The sequence below is a fragment of the Myotis davidii genome, unplaced genomic scaffold (genome assembly GCF_000327345.1).
Source record: "Myotis davidii unplaced genomic scaffold, ASM32734v1 scaffold753, whole genome shotgun sequence".
NCBI classification, from domain to species: Eukaryota; Metazoa; Chordata; class Mammalia; order Chiroptera; family Vespertilionidae; genus Myotis; species Myotis davidii.
In genome coordinates, this window is record NW_006286231.1 from 3,565,109 (window position 1) to 3,584,373 (window position 19,265).

The 19,265-nt window shown below is 33.9% G+C and overlaps 1 protein-coding gene across 1 annotated transcript in view; it reads left to right on the forward strand.

The window, feature by feature from the left end:
- The window catches only part of GALNT13 (polypeptide N-acetylgalactosaminyltransferase 13), a 500,019-nt gene that overhangs the window by 299,848 nt on the left and 180,906 nt on the right, over positions 1-19,265 (forward strand). The window contains exons 5-7 of the mRNA XM_015559821.1: positions 5,757-5,923; positions 6,563-6,770; positions 9,320-9,490. Of these exons, the coding sequence (XP_015415307.1) occupies positions 5,757-5,923; positions 6,563-6,770; positions 9,320-9,490 (546 nt within the window). The remainder of the gene's footprint in view (positions 1-5,756; positions 5,924-6,562; positions 6,771-9,319; positions 9,491-19,265) is intronic.

The window sequence follows — 19,265 nt, forward strand, 5'->3', positions numbered from 1 at the left end:
TGTGTATACACATACATACATACACACACACACACACACACATTTTTTCTTAAAAACCAGAATTTTTTTTCATTAACTTTCGGTAACAGTTTTTAACTTAGGCTGTACATTCAAACATTCAAATCCCCCAAAGGAGATATATTTTAAAATCCCATTACACATGACCACACCCAGACACAGAAATCAGAATCCCTGTTGCTGAAATTCACACATCAATGTTTTTGTTTGTTTTTTCCAAGCTCATGGGATGATTCCAATTGCAGCCAAATTGTCACAAATATATTATTACAGAATTAAAAGGAAATAAACTTTTACTTCAAATATTAGAGATTTATTATGTCATAATATGGTATAAATATGACATATTGCTATGATAATACTTATGATTTTCCTAGAATACCAGATTTCAGGAACTTAATTGGACTAGTAGGCATCAAATACTCCTTCCAAATTGATGAAAATTGCTTGTGCATTCTGCTACTTTTACTCTCATTGTGCTCCCACCATAATGCCAATTTGCCAATCTCATTTAAATGTTTACATAAGAGAAAAATAATCTCTTCATAAACAGAGTTATAAAAGAGTATCTGGTCTGTATGTATATAATTTTAATGAAAGTTGATTTTTTTATGCTCAGTTTTAATGAAATGATACTTGGAGAAAGGTTATTTCTCTTTTTTAAAATATTTTTGTATTGATTTCAGAGAGAAAAGGAGAGGGAGACACAGATAGAAATATCAATGATAAGAGAGAATCATTGATTGGCTGCCTCCTGCATGCCCCAACTGGGGATCGAGCCTGCAACCCAGGCAAAAGCCCTGGCCAGGATTTGAACCATCACCTCCTGGCTCATAGGTTGATACTCAACCACGGAGCCATGCTGGCCAGGATTATTTCTCTATTTCATTAAAAAAATTATATATATATATATATTTTATCATGTAAGATTAAGTCATATTTTGTATGATTTAAATGTGTGTGTTTTTCCAATTTTTCAGACACCAGTTATATTTAAAATGTTTGATATAGCATATACTCTGGGGAAGAAAACATTACTGTTACTAGTATTAAATAATACATTACTTCATTATTATCATTATTATTACTTGTTGACCCAGAGTATTGAACTAGTTCTCTGACTTGAGACTTGTATTCTGCACAATCAAGATTAGAATTAGTCAGCTTTGAAAATCCTTTCTAATTCCAACATTTGGAGATTCTGAGCTTTACTTTGTAGACCAAGTAATATCTAACACTCATTCCAGATTATCTACTTTATTCTTATCATGTAAAATATATAAAAGCTGAGGTGGATAGTGTTGAAGTTATTCTTGTAATATTACAAAGAAGTTGTTTGCCATCTGTCAGGGAGAAGAGAGTATTAGAGTTTCAAACTCTACCTGCTTAGAAACTAAATGTATTTAAAAAAAACAAAGCAAAGTACTAAACAACACTTTAAGTACTTTTTCTGTACTAAACAAAAATTACTGTATTCACCTGTCCTAAGATATGCATTTTGTATAGTTTATATATTTGAAATCAGGATGAGTTTTATAGTTGATGGTTAGTTGCAATCATTGTCTACCAGCTGGTAGTTGTTATGTAGCCACTATATTTTAAGTTGTGTGAACATGGTCATGGCTGTTCATATAGTCATGCTTCAATGAAGTTTTGTGTGCTGATTATACTCCATGTGTAGAATTTGTCATCTGACATTTCTTCAGATAGATGACAATAAGATTCTGATCGGGGGAAGTTATTGTCTGAAAAGAAAGGCAAGGAGATTATGGCAAGAATTAAAATTCATATGATGAAGCAAATACTTACTGTTGGAACAAGTCTGTATTTTCTTGCTAGTCAACAGCTGACTGATTTATATAACTGTGCTTCTTATCATGTCTATCAGGGATCAGCAGAGGGGACATCACCAGAGATCTTATTAGAAATACAGAATCTTGGGCCCATCCCAGACCTACTGAATCACAATCTGCATTTTCTCAAGATTCCCATTTAATTCCTTCTCACTTTAAAGATTGAAAACACTTTACAATACCAAGGAAGATACACAAAAAAACATGAAGCTGATTCATATTTTGTTACTGAGATAAGTGCTAATGATGTCTCTCATATATTAAGCAATACAACCTAAAGCAAAGAGAAAGTCCTTAGAATAGATGACAGATGATTAATGACAGTGACGTTAAGTGTCTTTTCATATGTCTATTGGCCATCTGTAGGTCTTCTTTCGGGTGGGAATGCAGACTGGTACAGCCACTGTAAAAAAGTCTAAGGATTTTCCTCCAAAAACTAAAAATGGAACCACCTTTTAACTTAGTGATCCCACTACTGGGAATCTATCTAAAGAAACCAAAACACTAATTTGAAAGAATATATGCATCTCCATTGTTCGTTGAAGCATTATTTACAATAGACAAGGTTTGGAAACAGCCAAAGTGCCCACCAGTAGATGAATGGCTAAAAAAGCTGTGCTACATTTACACAATGGAATATTACTTGACCATAAAAGAGAAGGAAATCTTACCTTTTAAGACATCATGAATGTACCAAGAGAACATTATGTTAAGTGAAATAAGCCAGTCAGAGAAAGACAAATACCATATGATCTTACTCACATGTGGAATCTAATGAGCAAAATAATTCAACAAACAAAATAGAAGCAGAAACATAGATAACTGTTGCTACTGATTCATAAGCAAGCATGACAATATTCATAGAAATCTATGTCCAGCCCAGCTGGTGTTGCTCAGTGGTTGAGCATCAACCTATGAACCAGGAGGTCACAGTTTGCTTCCCGGTCAGAGCACATGTCCAGCTTGCAGGCTTAATCCCCAGTAGGGGGCATGCAGGAAGCAGCTGATCAATGATTCTCTCTTATCATTGATGTTTCTATCCCTCTCTCCCTCTCTCTTCCTCTCTCTGAAATCAATAATATATACATATATATTTAAAAATCAGTGTTCATAAGCTTTATGTAAGTGTTAGGTAGATTCTAGTGATAACAAACATTATGTCACAGTTTATTTGAAAACTTTTTTTTTTCTTTTTTTAGTCGTACCTAAAATCATGGTGTACCTTACCATAGGTGAAAGAATAGCTTTGATAAAATACAGTTAATAATACCAGTTCAGTGTAACACAAAGCTCTCAGAAACAATGAGTATCCTAGCTCTTGCTGATGCATATATCATTGCACTTGAGGTAATTAGGTAAACTGACATAGAAAATGATTGATGTGTATAGCTTAAGAATTATTCTATAATTTTTTATTATTACACAAAGTTTTCTTTGATAAATAACTTTTCACATGGGAAGAAGAGGAATAATTAATAGAAAAATAATAGCCACATTTATGTTTATGCTACACTAAATAATGATAGTGTAAAGGTTCTGTAAGTATATGTAATAGCTGCATTAATAGTAAATTAGGTCAATATAACTTTGTCACATATTATGAATACAAAATTAACATTTGTGAGTGCTTTTTTTAAACCACAAAAATAGAGCATGATAGAAATAGTTTAAGTAGATCCAAGTGTCTGCTTTTATTTTGACCTTTTAAATGATTTATCTATATTAATATGTCATTCATATTTTCTTTGTTGGCATCTAGTATGACATACAAAAATTTGATTTAAAATTCATCACTTTATTCCAAATGATACTTTGTAGCCTTATAACCTATTATCCTTGGGTTAAAGCCAGTTGTCATTGACTGTTAGATTGCTTTCAGCCTGTTTTTCTAGTTTTACTTCTTTATTGATGGTAATGATGTCTATAATGATGATGATGATGATGATTCTTACCAGCCTTTTTCCTTAACATGCTGAAAGAGATGGGGTGTGATGAAGCTGAAGAATTGAGAGTTGAGTAAAATCATAGAGAGAACCTTTCTGACTTACCAGGATGGCTTTCTAAGTTCACATAGTGCTGAGCTGCCTGGGGTTACAAGTTAGTTGATGAAGCACATAGAAACTACTTGAATTTTGCTGGCAGAATTGGAAGAGATGACTATGAGTCATACTACCTTTTCCAACTACATTTTTCTTTTCCTGTATATACAAAATCATATATTATGGCTGCTTAATGTTTTTTGAATAAATATATGCTGAAGGAAAATTATATGTATATAACTTTTAGTTCAGGTATATGTACATTCTTACCGGGTTATATTGCAGGAGACTTCACTGAGCAGATGAAACTTAAACTAGTTTAAAAGATGATTAAAATATCAGTAGGTACACAATCAGTATTTGTTTTATTATATGCCTTTAACTCCCACATTTTATTGGATTTTCTCATCCACCCATGAATGAAACTAATTATTATAATGCTTGTTTTATGTCATGTATTAGGTTGTTCATGAGTGGCAAGAAATGTTGGGTGGAATTATTTTAATTCCCCAGCTCTTCAGAATATTTTATATGAAAAATTAATCTAAGGTGAATAAACTTTAATTCTTGCTATGGATACCCAGGGACATTTTTTTATTCTATAATGATGATGATTTAAAATCACATGACAGAAATGTCTGAATGTTGACAAGTTCCTGGGGGTAAGAAACACCTGCATGTTAAACTTCTGATACTACTAGAGCAGTATGCGTATTATTTATCCAAATGTACCTTTTTGGATTGATTGCCTGAAAAGTGAAATCTAGGCTGCTTTGCACAAGCAAAGTTAAAATTTTTTTTCTCAAGACATCAAGTTCTAATAGTAATAACAATTATGGATTAGCCCCTGACTAATCAGTGCCCTCTAGGCACCAGGAGCATCTGAATCGCCTGAAAGTTTTCTTAAAAATGCAAAATCTCAGGCTATCTCCCAGACCTATTGAATCAGAATGTGCATTTTATTTTTTTTATTTTTTAATATTTTCAAATTTATTTCTGAGAGGGAGAGAGAGAGAGAAACATGAATGATGATAGAGCATAATTAATCGGCTGCTTCTGCACACCCCACACTGGGGATTGAGCCTTCAACCTGGCATGTGCCCTGACTGGGAATCAAACCCTGACCTCCTGGTTCATAGGTCAACGCTCCACCACTGAGCTGTGCCAGACAGGCTGGAATGTGCATTTTAACAAATCCCTATATCGATTAAAGTTTGAGAAGTGCTGGTGGCCTGCCTACTCCCTGTCCTGATCTCAGATTTGATTATATTGCACTAATTGAGAATCTATAAAATACATCCTGGCTCCTGAACTTTTCCAACAAAGGAGACATGGTGCACATCATTCTCATGCAGAATGGCCAGCATGCGTGACTAGATTTTAGAATAGAAAAGTAATCTGCTTTACATGCTTCAAAATTCTGTGGATGTATGTCTTTTCTATGTTCTCATGACTTTTTGAGTTTTATACAGTAATTGTCCTTTTCTCAACAAAGAACAAAATTACATCCAGTAAATGAATTCAGCTGTCCCTGTTGTACCTGGTCTCCTGTTGATAGTCTCAGGATGTTATTTTAGCTTCCTTAGACTTGTGGAATCATGCTGCTTGGTTCCCTGCGGGAATTAAAATGAAATATTAGTAATTATGCATATTTAATTTTCAAAATGCCAACTGATTACTCACAGCATTTGTAAAGAGGAAAATTATTGTAGATGTGCATAAAATCTTTCCTTAATAAGGACCTTTGAAGTCTAAAATTGTGCTATCACGGATATTTTTTATTCCAGCGATCAGAATAAAAAATGAATTATTTAGTAACATATCTTTCTTCTTTTCCCTTTTCCAGATGCAAGACGAAGGTCTACCCTGATGAACTTCCAAACACAAGTGTAGTTATTGTGTTTCATAATGAAGCTTGGAGCACCCTCCTTCGAACTGTTTACAGCGTTATAAATCGTTCTCCACACTATTTACTTTCTGAGGTCATCTTGGTAGATGATGCCAGTGAAAGAGGTATAAATGTTTTTCTCATATATTTTCTTAAATTAGAACACTTTATTATGGTCAAGAAGACAGCTGGGAAATGATCTGTATTTTCCTTGTAATTATACTAACCCTGAAACCACCCCTCATCATCAGTGCATTTCCATCAGTGTATCTAGGCAATCCCAACTCTAGAGACAAGGAACTAATTTACAGTTTCTCCCATGATTCCATTTGGTTCTTACTAACCCAGGAGATCAGACAAAATGACATTCAAAAGGGTTCCTTTTTTCCCCCAACTCAACTGCTCAGATAATTGAACATTTATATAACTTTATGGATACCTGTCTTTTTTTTAAGTTCAGGTAAATGCAAAATAACTTAATGAAGGAGCCTGCATTTGCCAGTGTGCCTTAGTTCCTCCATTAGAGTCTGACATATTAACTTCCTATTTTATCCTTATTCTTGTCAGCCAAGTGACAGGTTATAATGAACTGTACATGAATATACTCATGAAGTCTCTATAGCTTTATGTCACCTACTGCAAAAAATGTTGACAGGAGTTCACCACCATCTCTGTGTGTTGAGTTTTCATTTGGGCAGTAGTATCTCTGTGGTGTTTTAAAACAGTTTCAAAACTTTCTTATAAATTCGTATTGCACGTTGCAGATTTTCTCAAGCTGACATTAGAGAATTATGTGAAAAATTTAGAAGTACCAGTAAAAATTATCAGAATGGAAGAGCGCTCCGGGTTAATACGTGCCCGCCTTCGAGGAGCAGCTGCTTCAAAAGGGCAGGTCATCACTTTCCTCGATGCACACTGTGAATGTACCGTGGGCTGGCTGGAGCCCTTGCTGGCGAGAATAAAGGAAGACAGGTAAGGACTCACGGGTTCTGTCTGCCTGGGTTATGACGGAGCCTGTCAGAACAGTGTTGGCTTTCCACCAGAAAATCTCTTCCAGGTTGCTATTTTCAGGTATATTCCTAGCTTTTAAAAAAGCCGTCCCCATCTTTCTCACATAATAAAGACCTTGGTTTTGTAGTGGTGAACATGATTATTTGATTAAGAAATAGTCAAACAATTTAAATAGTAAACATGTTGAATATTCATTTTTAGGGGAAGGAAACCAGTCTAATTTGAAATAGTGCAATTTTGTAAAATACATTTTCAAAGGATCTTATTGTGTTCTCACAACCACTGTGAGGTGGGTAATGTAGATATGTTTACCTGTACCTAATAACAGGGAGGAGCACAGAGATTAAGTAGCTTGATCCAGTTATTGGAAATGATGGGAGCAATTCAGTTGTTCCTATTCCCAGACTAGTCTTTTTTCTACTAGGTTAGTGTCCTTATGCAAAGTTTAGTTCAAAACCACCTTCAGGATCTTAAAAATAAAAACACATAAATTCCACATTCCAAACATAAAACGTACAGAGCTCAGCTATAAAGAATGCTTAATTATTTAAACAACCTTGCCACTTTGTACATAAAAATGATGGAATCTGGAAGATTGAATGTTACTTGCAGAAATTAAGAACCTCCTGGTTACCTGAAATTCTCTTTAATGATGAGGCTATGAGGCATGAGCCTTTGCTGAAGATATTCATAAACATTGGTGATAAATGAGTGTAATTCCCAAGCACTTAGGAAGACAACAATGTTGAATACTGTCGGATATAAAAACATAGCCTTGCATAACACCTTGCTTGCAAAGGAAGTTCACCTGCAATAGAAAGGTCTTTCTAGAATTGAAGTTTTTAATTAAGCACTCAAAACCAGGGCTGTGTAGTGTGAGCTAGTCCAGCTATATCACTTAAATGGCAGGATTTGATACTTGCCACGAAGATGGATGGATTCTGCCAGTAAAATGAACCATAGCAGTTGAATAAAGCAGTAGGAACCTTTTAGTCAACTGCATGTAGTACACAGCTAATAACATTTTTCCACTCTGTGTATTGTACAGTACTCACAGGAGGGTAAGGCTGGCGAAATAAAATGAACTTGGAACATCTTAAATGCATTTCTTGGCAACATTCATACATTATGCTGCCTTTTAAAACATGTTTCATATTCAGCCTAGTGAGTTTTTAATATAATATTGTTTCAATATGGTCATGCATAGATCATTTATTTTTTAATGTAACAACATATTTAAATTATATTTCTATGTAATGAACTCTACTGTTTTGTTCTACTAGTAGGTTCTAAAGTTGCCATAACTAGATAATAAAGTCCTGTTCAAAGTTATTAGATCTAATTTCATCTCCCTACAAATTAAATTACTAAATTTAATAACTAACTAACTAAATAAAAGATATTGATTTTGTAGGGACCAGTGTTACCAAGAAGTTTTTCCAAAGGTAGGTGAATTCTACTGATTTCAGAGAACTCTAGTCTTTAATTAATTGTGTAGAATATAAAAGAGAATTGAAAATAAGTATGAGTGATATAGGTGTGCTATTCAAAAGCATATTTGTATGTTTACCTTCTACCAAATATGACGAATAAGTTCTATTCTTCAGAATTAGCTTCAACTCTGGCAAACTTAGGTAGAAGTACACATTTACTGTGGCGATGACACAAGTTTGATACTATAATAAGACATATAACTGGGAGCATGGGAAGGTGAGTACCTATTGATCTCCCATGGCAAAAAATTCTTTTTACCTAAAAAGCCATCATCAAGAACCCCAAATCTGGCTTTTTCTCTTACTTTAAGAAAAGATAGGTCAGGGTATAAACACCAGAAATTGAAGTTGGTTATCTTTCTATATCTTAAAAGATGTAGATTGTTACTATAAACTCTTAAGTGTAGGACAATTCACTCAGAAATTGTCATGACCCTAATATCTTTCATGGGAAACATTTACTTATACTCATTATTGCTATTTTTATTGTTATTTCTATTTGTTGATTTTTGTTGTTTGTTTTTTATAATAGATATTTTCTCCATGAAGATTTTCATAGAACTATCTCCTTAATCTAACAGTAACTCCTCTGAGATTGGAACTACCAGATCTAATTTGCAATCATCCATTCTCCACTCCCTGTATGCAATTACTTTTCTATAAAAGACATAGCTAAAATGATGCATAACGTCAAAGCAGCTGTACTAATCATGCTGTGGGCGGAGGTTTTATGAATAATAGACCATGTCCATCCTGCTGGGTTAGTACTTAGAATGTATTTGAAAATCAGCTTGAAGATCCATCACTATATCTGATTAGATTATACATGGTAGTATGAAGTTGGCTGAAGGAAGATCTGGTAAAAGGAAATAATTCCATAGGAAAAATGATAAAATAAAAACATATTAATGTCACAAAATAATTATATTTAAACACATCAACTATATTGAGTTTGAAGAAACAACTATAGCACTTAAATTATTATTTATGTGTAAACTGCTTCTACTTCTTCTGCAGGAAAACAGTTGTATGCCCCATCATTGATGTGATTAGTGATGATACCTTTGAATATATGGCTGGGTCAGACATGACTTATGGGGGTTTTAACTGGAAACTGAATTTTCGTTGGTATCCTGTTCCCCAAAGAGAGATGGATAGGAGGAAAGGAGACAGAACATTACCTGTCAGGTATGTAGATCCTATCTTCCGATGATAGCTTGTACATTCCTGTAATAATTCAGAAGTATTATAAATTTATGTTCTCATTTTAAGTCTTTAAAAGTCATATATTTTTATTCATACACACATGTGTCATCATCTTTTACACGATCATCTAGGAATCAATGGCTATATTAAATCTAGTTTAGATGAGCACTGGCAAATTAGCATTGGCAGAAGTGCCAAATTTCTTTTGAAACTTTGTGTATCCTTATATTACAAATATATTTATTGTCATTTTTCAGTGTGACAGATATGTGCTAGCCTTGCCAATTAAGGTAGATAGACCTTACCTAAATGTATATGTATTATAGTAGAGGTGTACCTAAAATTAAAATAATAACAAATGTTTTAGTAAATAGTCTAACTTTACTTGAATAACTATCTTCCTGACAGATACAAGAGAAAGATCCATTTAGAAAATGTTATTAATAATTATGAATGATTTATTGTTTGTTCCAAGTTATTGAAAATGGCTACTTAGTTTGAAATATTCATAAAATATGTTTTCCCTTAATAAAAATGACAAATATATGCACCTCTAGTTTTCTAGATAGTTATTACCCACTTTATGAACATAAAATTATCACCTTCTTACTTTAACATATCATTGTGTACTTCTTAACTGCAATAAAAATTTTATTTTCTGAATAATATTTTGTGGAAGGAGTTCACTAGTTTAGCTCCTTAAAGATTCATTTGGCAAATCATCATTTAGTTAGAATAATATAGAATACCCTAACATTCTAAAACAATATATGTAGCTCATTATCTAAACAAGAATATTTCCTAACCTAATGAAGGATTGACTTATCCATTGGCAAGCTTAATTATATAATGAATTAATTAATACTAACTAACAATTCACTAATAGAAGGGAACAGCTCTAATTGTTTGTGATTGAACAATTAGAGTCTGTTAACCCTCTAAAAGAGGTAGTACTACATCAAAGAGAAAAAATGTGGCTACAAACAATTGCATAGAGATGTGAAATTATTATTTAACATGTGATTTAGCAGCACTGAAATCTTGCAGTAATCTGCACGTTCACCAAGTCTTATTGATCCTTGCCTTTAATGACTCGAGGAAATACAGTAGCTCATATTACTATTGTTTATTAGAAATTCTGTTTTCCCACATCATGGTAACATTTAGCATTAGCTGATTTTTCAACTTCAGATCCCAAGTGAAAACTGTCCAAATGCTTGAAAAATACACTCAAATATAGATGTGTTTATTCATTTGAAAATGAAGTAATAAAGAATGTGTTTTGTTCTTGTGAAACATTGATCATGGAGGCAGTAGGATTGTAGTCCGGCATGGTCTGAAGCTGTCCACCAGGCCCACTGGGGCCTCCTGGGAGGTGCAGGACCAGCCACCACCTGTTCCCTGCCTGGTGCCACCTGACACTAGCTGTAGAGTGATCTTCAGATGGTTGCTACTTGTTTGGGGCTTGAAGGTGCCCAGGAAAGGCCATGCTGCAAGCCAGGCCACATTCCCAGTAGTGCCAGGACCAGGATCACTTAGCAAGAGACATAGGTCATGCAGAGACCAGTTGCTGCTTGTTTGGGAGATAGTAGGAAAGTCCAAATCATGAGGCATGAGAGACCATTTGTATGGAAAAGCCACTGTAAATGGCTTGGGTGGGCCCACAAGTTGGGTGGAGCGGTGTCTCAAGGAATCATCAAGGCTGGACTAACAGTGTTAACCAGGTTGATGGAAATTCAGATTATGACACCCACCTGCCAGCTCTGTGGGGAAAGGGCTCATCAAAGAACAATGGCCTCTGCCAGCACTTCTGTCTGGGAGAAACCTGCACCAGACCCTTGAGCTGGGAATTCTGCTGTGGGGCCAAGAACCCCTGCTCCTTAGAGTGCACCTTTTGGCCAAGATTTCTCTCTTGATTTTTAATGGCCACACGTGGGGGTGAGACCAGCCCATTCTGTGTCTCCGTCCTTCCTAGAAATCTTGATGTGGCTTCTTCTGTATATACTTATTTATAGGTCTTCTGTTCAGCTAGATTTCAGGTAGTTATGAATTATGGTTGTTCTGTAATTTAGTTGTAATTTTGATGTCATTGTGGGCGGTTCCAAGTGCCATATTTCCCTATGCCACCATCCTGACCAGAACCTACCTTTATTTTCTCACAGAGTGAAAAGGTAGATAATTAAATGGTAGCCAACATTCATAATAATTTACTGATCTCATTCATGGAAGTAAAGATTTACATAGAAATCAGACATTATCTCTCATCATTTATTAACAAAAACATAAGATGAAATAGCCTACTTGCTATACTTATGTGGCTTTAATATAGTAACATGGAGAACTGATAAAAACTAAGTGTATTTTATTTGTATCCTTCAGTAACTGCACAGTATTTTACTTTTTAAATTGCTGAAGGAGCTGGAGCAAAAGAAAAAGAGAAACCTATCTTTGCTGATGTTTCTAGATATTTATGGCAAAAGGTTAATTAATGCATGGGTTATGTTGTAACACCCCGCAGGTAATTTTCATCAGCATAGCTATCATGTGAACTTTCTTTGTACTTATAATCTGTTACTTGAAGATGTGATCATTTTTCTCACATTTATACAAACACATTAATCATTCTAGGTGTTGGAGACTTTTTTTTCTTATTTGATTAATAGAATCTGAATAGCTAAAGTGATTAAAATGAGGTTGAAATTTTAGTTTTCTTAGTAGAATATTTCTTTTAAAATGTCAGTTAAGACAGAACTTCCTACTGACTGTAATTTGCTAATTTAGTCATCTCTTAGAAGTACAACCAAGCCTCTGTGTATATAGAGAACCAATTTGAACTTGTGACCTAACCTTAGTTATACCACATTTAAATTAAAGTTTATAATTATTATTATTCTATTGTCACCTCTAGGCTTTTATATTTTCATTTTGATAATAAATGGAGTGTGTGAAATACTCGGTATTTGTGAAGTTACGAGAATGGAATAATAGCACATTTAATCCTTATTATTTAGTTTTCTTTAATCTGTAAACTCTCCTTAATATTTTAGTTGTTAAATTATATGACTTTTAAGGAATATCTCAATTATATGTGCAACAATAGAGTAATCAAATTGTTAAACCAGAGGTCTTATACCAGGAGTTTGCATGTCAAATATGCTGTGTAGGTGAATTTTACTTGACCTACATAGTGTTTTAAATTTTAAAAATTACCACCACTAAAAAAATGAGATGATTTAAAGAAAAATCTGGATTTCCAGCTATTCTTGAGAAGTCAGAATTTCTTGTTGTTATGATCCTCTGTCCCTAATGGGCACCATCAGGTGGAGTTCAGTAGAAGCTGTCCATATAGAAGTAGCATGAAAGTGTAACATAATCCCCACAACTCTTTTTTTTTTTTAATTGTGTGTCCCTGACCCTGAGGCTGAGGATGAGTTGTTGCCATTTGTCATCATTCTTATACTTGGAAAAATATTTCTCTGTACCTGTTTCCCAACCAAAGATGAGAGAAATACGCTTATTGCAACTAATCAACTCCACATATCGATATTATTTACCTGACTAAAATCTTTTTAACTTGTGACTCTTGACTTAGAGGAAATGGCTCCATTTTATAGATTAAACAAGTTGGACTTGTATGAGTATACATATTCATAACCTAATGGAATAGCAACTAGTAGCATAAATTATCTGGTAGGGCAGATAATCTCTTGAATCATTTAATTAGTTTGGGGGATGTATGTTTCCAATACATGTAACTTTTGAGTTGATTTGGTTCAAGCTATTGGAATGAGTTTGATTTCATGTGCAAATACACAATGTGCACCATGCTAGGTTTTGCACATACGAAGGTTAATAAGACGTCTTATGCTCTAAAGTTGCTCACTCTCTGCGACGGGTCATGTGTATGTTGGACCAGCATACGTGGTCAGAGTGTGGCCACACAGGAGTTAAACTATGTTACTGCTAGAGTTGTGTGGGCTTCTGAAAAGAATCCACCTCTATTCTTTTTTTTAAAAAAATATATATTTTATTGATTTTTTACAGAGAGGAAGGGAGAGGGATAGAGAGTTAGAAACATCGATGAGAAAGAAACATCGATCAGCAGCCTCCTGCACCTCCCTACTGGGAACGTGCCTGCAACCAAGGTACATGCCCTTGACCGGAATCGAACCTGGGACCCTTCAGTCCGCAGGCCAACGCTCTATCCACTGAGCCAAACCGGTCAGAGCTCCACCTCTATTCTTATTCATAACTTTCATCTTTTATTTATGCTGTGTAAGTCATCCTCAGTAGTTATAAAGATATTTGTTTCCACTTTAATTTCTTAATTATTAAAGTAGGTATCTTTACTAGAAAGCTACAGGTTACTTATCAAGCCTATTTAACTTTTTTTTTTATCCTTTTCTTATTTTATAGACTTTTGCATTTAGTTATTATTAATAATCTTACTATGCCTTCTTTCATTTTCACTTGGAGTACCATTTTCATTATCTTCCTAAAGCAAAATAAAAGAATTTTTTAATTTTTTCTAATTCTTGCTATCATAAATCAAACATAGATATAAGTATGCATTTTTTCTCTCTGACACATTTTACCTACTTTGATATCCCTTTTTAGTAACATGTGACTGATCTCATACATTTATTTTTCTTTCAAAGAAAGGAATTTATAAAGAAAAAAATTAATAGTGTTCTTAATAATAGCTCAGATGACAATTATTGTGCCTTTATTGGGAAAAACCTCATAGAAATTTTACATATCTATTTCCAATATCTTTATAGTATGATATTACAGAAGAAATATTAAAGCTGGCTTTGGAGAATCTGGGTTTTATTTCAAGCTCCTCCAATTGGAAAATTACCCAGTCTTCTCAACTATTAAATGGAAAATTATTCTCGCTGCCTTGCTTAAGTCATGAAGTGCTATAAAATATTAACTGAGAAACGTATTTGAAAGGTGTTATTTTAAATTTATTCCTGATATAACATATGTGCATTGCAAAATAAATGTGACAAGTACCTAAAGCATAATGAAACAGAACACCAAGGAGCCACTTCTTTAAAAATTTTGTTATATTTCTTTCTGGATATATTTCTCCACAGTTTAGAAATTGCTATACCATAGGTATTTTCTTATGCAAGCATTTTTTTTTCACAAATAAAAATTTTAATAGCTGCTAATATCTCAATTATTTACTTAGCTTCTCCTATATTTTTCATTGTTTAAAGTCATTTAAGAGTTTGTACTTTTTATTCTTGCCAATTATGTCTTCTTATGTATAGTTTTTATATATAATATAGTCTCCTTAAAATTATGCAGACGATATGAAATTTATTTTAATATTGTTACCTTTTGTCAATTTATCTTTTTCAATTTATAGTTCCTCTAGTAAGTGTAATAAATGTAAACCACTTATTTTATTCTGTAAAATGTTATAAAATATAAAATCACATTTATTATTATTTAATAGCAATTAATGTAATTCTTAACTTTAAACTCATATATTTTCTATTAAGTTTTTCTCAATCCAATGAAAATATACTTTAAATTAAAAGACAGAGCAGAGAGAAATTCTCTCAAAGCCTGTGAGACACTTCTTTACAATTGGAGATAATAAAGCAACAGTACAGGGAAAGGTCAATGTTGCGAACAGAGCAAAGACTTCCATAGAAATAGTTGAACTTTGGAATGTTCGAATGTCCACGTTCTCATCTACTCATGTGAAAACCTAATACATGTTGATTTTGAGAGAAAAAGATACCAACTCAGATGGAATCCATGAATTTATATTCTTTGGAGAAAAATTGCATGTTTATATTATACTAGAGGCCCAGTGCACGTAATTTGTGCATGGGGGTGAGGTTCCCTCAGCCCAGCCTGCAACCTCTCCAATCTGGGATCCCTCTCACAATCCTGGACCACTGGCTCCTAATCGCTCACCTGCCTGCCTGCCTGGTCACCCCTAACTGCCCCTCCTGCTGGCCTGATGTCCCCTAACTGCCCCTCTCTGCCAACCTGGTCACACCCAACTGCCCCCCCTGCTGGCCTTGTCGCCCCCAACTGTCCCTCCCCCCCCACCAGCCTGGTAGCCCCTCACAGCACCCCAGCCAGCCTGGTCGCCCCACACAGCCTGCTGTTCAGTCGTTCGGTCATCCCTCACTAACACACCGGCCAGCCTGGTCATAGGCAGCCATCTTGTGAGGGCATGAGGGTTAATTTGCATATCACCTCTTTATTATATGGGATTGATTTCTAATTGTTTAGGTTATCAGTTATAAGACTTTCCTATCAATGGTTGAGATGAGAACAAAATAAGGGTAGTATAAAAAGTTTTCAAGGTGATGAATCAAATATCACGTTAATGTGCTGAATAATTTTATCATATTACCCAAAATATTTTAAAATATCTGATTTCAGATGGCCTCATTTCTTATTTTGACCCCTTTTATACAATGAAAGTCAAAGGATACATCAAATCCTGTGCCAACTACTATTCATCCTCTTGGAAGCTAATGGTCTTATCAGTTCATGAGGGTTATTAAAAATGATTTAGGAAAAAAACTGTTCTTTTTCGTGAGAATATAGGTATTTGAGCACATATAAGGTATTTGATTCTGATACTTGTTAAATTGGTTCTTGGGCAGAAAAATAAGCCATTTTCCTAGCCTAAGAAAAACTTTAAATTTTTTCTTACCCTTTAAAATAGCTTAGAAACTGTTTGTGTTCCATAGATTCCACAGGATTTGGGTAAGCGTTCTTGCTTAGAGCTTAAGCCAGCATAAACTCGTACAGTAACAGTTTCTTTTCTATAGAAAACTGTATCATCTCACCCAAACATATGTTCCAATGAGAGTCATGGTGTGCAATATTGCACTGAACTTCCCACTTTTTATCTGTAAAATCCTTTAATCACATTCAACATTTGATTATTCATTGTTCTAATAAAATACTTGTTATGCCTTTGCTTCTCTCTCTCTTCTGCTTTCTATATTTGGGTATAGTGGACAGGTTAAGGAAGGAAGAAGAGAGACTCAGCATCTAATTTCCCTTTGATTTCAAAACCTGCCAAATGTTTAACCAAATGAAGTCATTATATCCTATGGTATTAAAAAATCAAAATTATATTGCTATTTTAGATTTTTATGCCTCACATATGTATACATAATGAAATAATTATGTTTGTCATTTCTTTTTATTATGGTTTATACTATATGAGAAATGTTAGTAATGTAGAGCTATAAATACTAACAGCCTCTACATATTGTGCTATTTGACCAATGCAAATAGCAGCTTAAAGCTGAGCTATAGGCTCTCAAATCTTCTTTAGATTTTTTTCTCCTGACACCTTGGTTATTTGCCAGGTAAGATTAAATAAAATCCTGATATAGCATAGGAAAAAATAGTGAGAAGAAATTATGCTTATATAACTTGGAAGAAATTGCTCTGAAAAGCAGTGCTAAAATTAAAAGGAAAACATGGTACATAAATTTGGAACTGGAAATCAGGAAAATGTATTTTTAATTAGCTACCTCAAATTCTTCACTGTATAAGTTACAAGAATCAACTGGAAACCATTGATTAGTAGAGGAAGGAAGGAAGGAAGGAAGGAAGGAAGGAAGGAAGGAAGGAAGGAAGGAAGAAAACATGTTTGTTTGTTTTTTTTAACTGGGCCACTCACTACTTGTAGTCCTTGAACAAGTCATTTTAAACACATTAAATTTTGACTAAATTTTGTTGACCAAATCTGTAGGGTTCTGTAGCTCTAAAATACTATAGTTCTATTAAAACTTAATTGGACTCTAAAACCAATAAAATATAAAGCTGATTGTAATCTTGGCAAACAAAGATATTTTCTTCTTTTTAAGTAAAAATCATATTTATAATGTGTAGTACTTACTTTGTACTATTGTTGGTTCTATGCTTAAAGTGTTGCATGCATTAACACAGGTCCCCATTTTATAGACGATGAAATTGAGGCACAAACTTTAAGTGACTTGCGGAAAGTCATCTGTGGGGATGAGTTTTGAACTAGATATTAAGACCATACTCCTAAAAACTAAATGTAGCTGACTCTTAGAGACTCCTTACTGTGAGCCTGCTTTTCACACATATTGTGATAATCCCAGTGTGAAATGTAGGATACATTATCTTCTCAGTGAAAATGCAAGCATTGCATTTTAACATCACTCAGCAATCACATTTATTTTACCATTTAAAAAATTTTTCAACTTCTGCTTGAAAGATACAGTTATGTTTTTATGTCAAATACTTTTTGGAGTCCTGTAACATGTTACATTGTTACAAAGCTTTATATCTTTAATTCTGAAGTACTATCACATTGAACCCCCAAGACCCCTTTTAAAGGCTTTAAAAATCTTAGAATCAATGAAGATATTTTGTTACTCATCAGTTTATCAGGTGTGAGCCAAGATTTTTGTTATAGTTTTGGAAATAAAATTGTAAGTAATTTAAACTTTTAAATAGATTGTTTTTGTCCCTGAAATACATTGCTCATTTTCAAATTTTACCTATTCAGTAAACATATATTAATAGTCTAATGCTACTAAACCAATATATTGAGTATTCTTACAGAAGTAGTAAAATGTACATAGACATAATATATAATATTTGATAGCAGTCACAAGTGCCTTGAGGCAGAAACAGGGTGTTATAGAAGGAAGAAGGAAATTATTACATCTAGATTGTATTAAGGGCAGACTGCATGGAATCTGTGTTTGTAATGGCCTAAGAATAGAGCAGGTGTTTACAAAGGAAAATGAAAGTGACAAATAGATTTGAACATCTGTCCCAAGATGAGAAAGTGTGAAACATTTAGTAGTAAAAGCTAAACACTTTAAATACAGGGAAGTAGTTCAAAGGATAGATGGGGCTCATTGGGTGACTCCAGATCCCTGGTGCCAGGATAAGAAGCTAGCATTTATTCCTTAAAATAGGGTTTTGAACATCTGGTTAACATTTTTTAGAGAGTTTTAATTTAGAGAAATTAATCTGGCTGTGGTTTATAGAATACATTTTGGAAGCAGCAGGCTCTAAAAGCAAGAGGATTCCATTAACACACAGAAATACGGCACTAAAATTAGATAGTGACCATGATAACAGAGAACACAGAGAATCATCAAAAGTGCTTTGGAAAGAAATTAGAAGTATTTGGGAAATGAATGAATGAACAAAAATTAAAGGTGCTGAAAGGCATTTTTATCATTTTATATTAAGGCTCTGGAAGGAAATAGAGGACATTGAAAGAGAAGCAGATATAAAAGGGATAGCACATTCTCAATTCTGTGCTAAAGCACCCTGAGCAGAGTCAGAAAGATTTTTTTAAAGAAAATAACTAGTTATTTAAAAATAACTATGACAACTTCTTTTTCCACTTATTTTTAAATATCTATCTATCTATCTATCATCTATCTATCTATCTATCTATCTATCTATCTATCTATCATCTATCATCTATCTATCATCTATCTAGAGATACAAGTAGAGAGTGAGGGAGTCACATTTTATGCGCTGACTCAATCTCTAGTTTCTAGAGAAGCGTCCCAAACTTTTGGAAAAGTTTCAGTTAAAATGAGAAAAGTGAGCAAATAAACATAGATAAAAGGATCCTTAGCAATTTGTGGACTAAGCAGAGAGTCAATAATAACACGAACTTCCAGTATGACCAGTTGAACTCATCATATTACTTTTTCAATGACTCTGTGGGCCTTAGGAGCATAAATAGATGAAGAATTTGTAC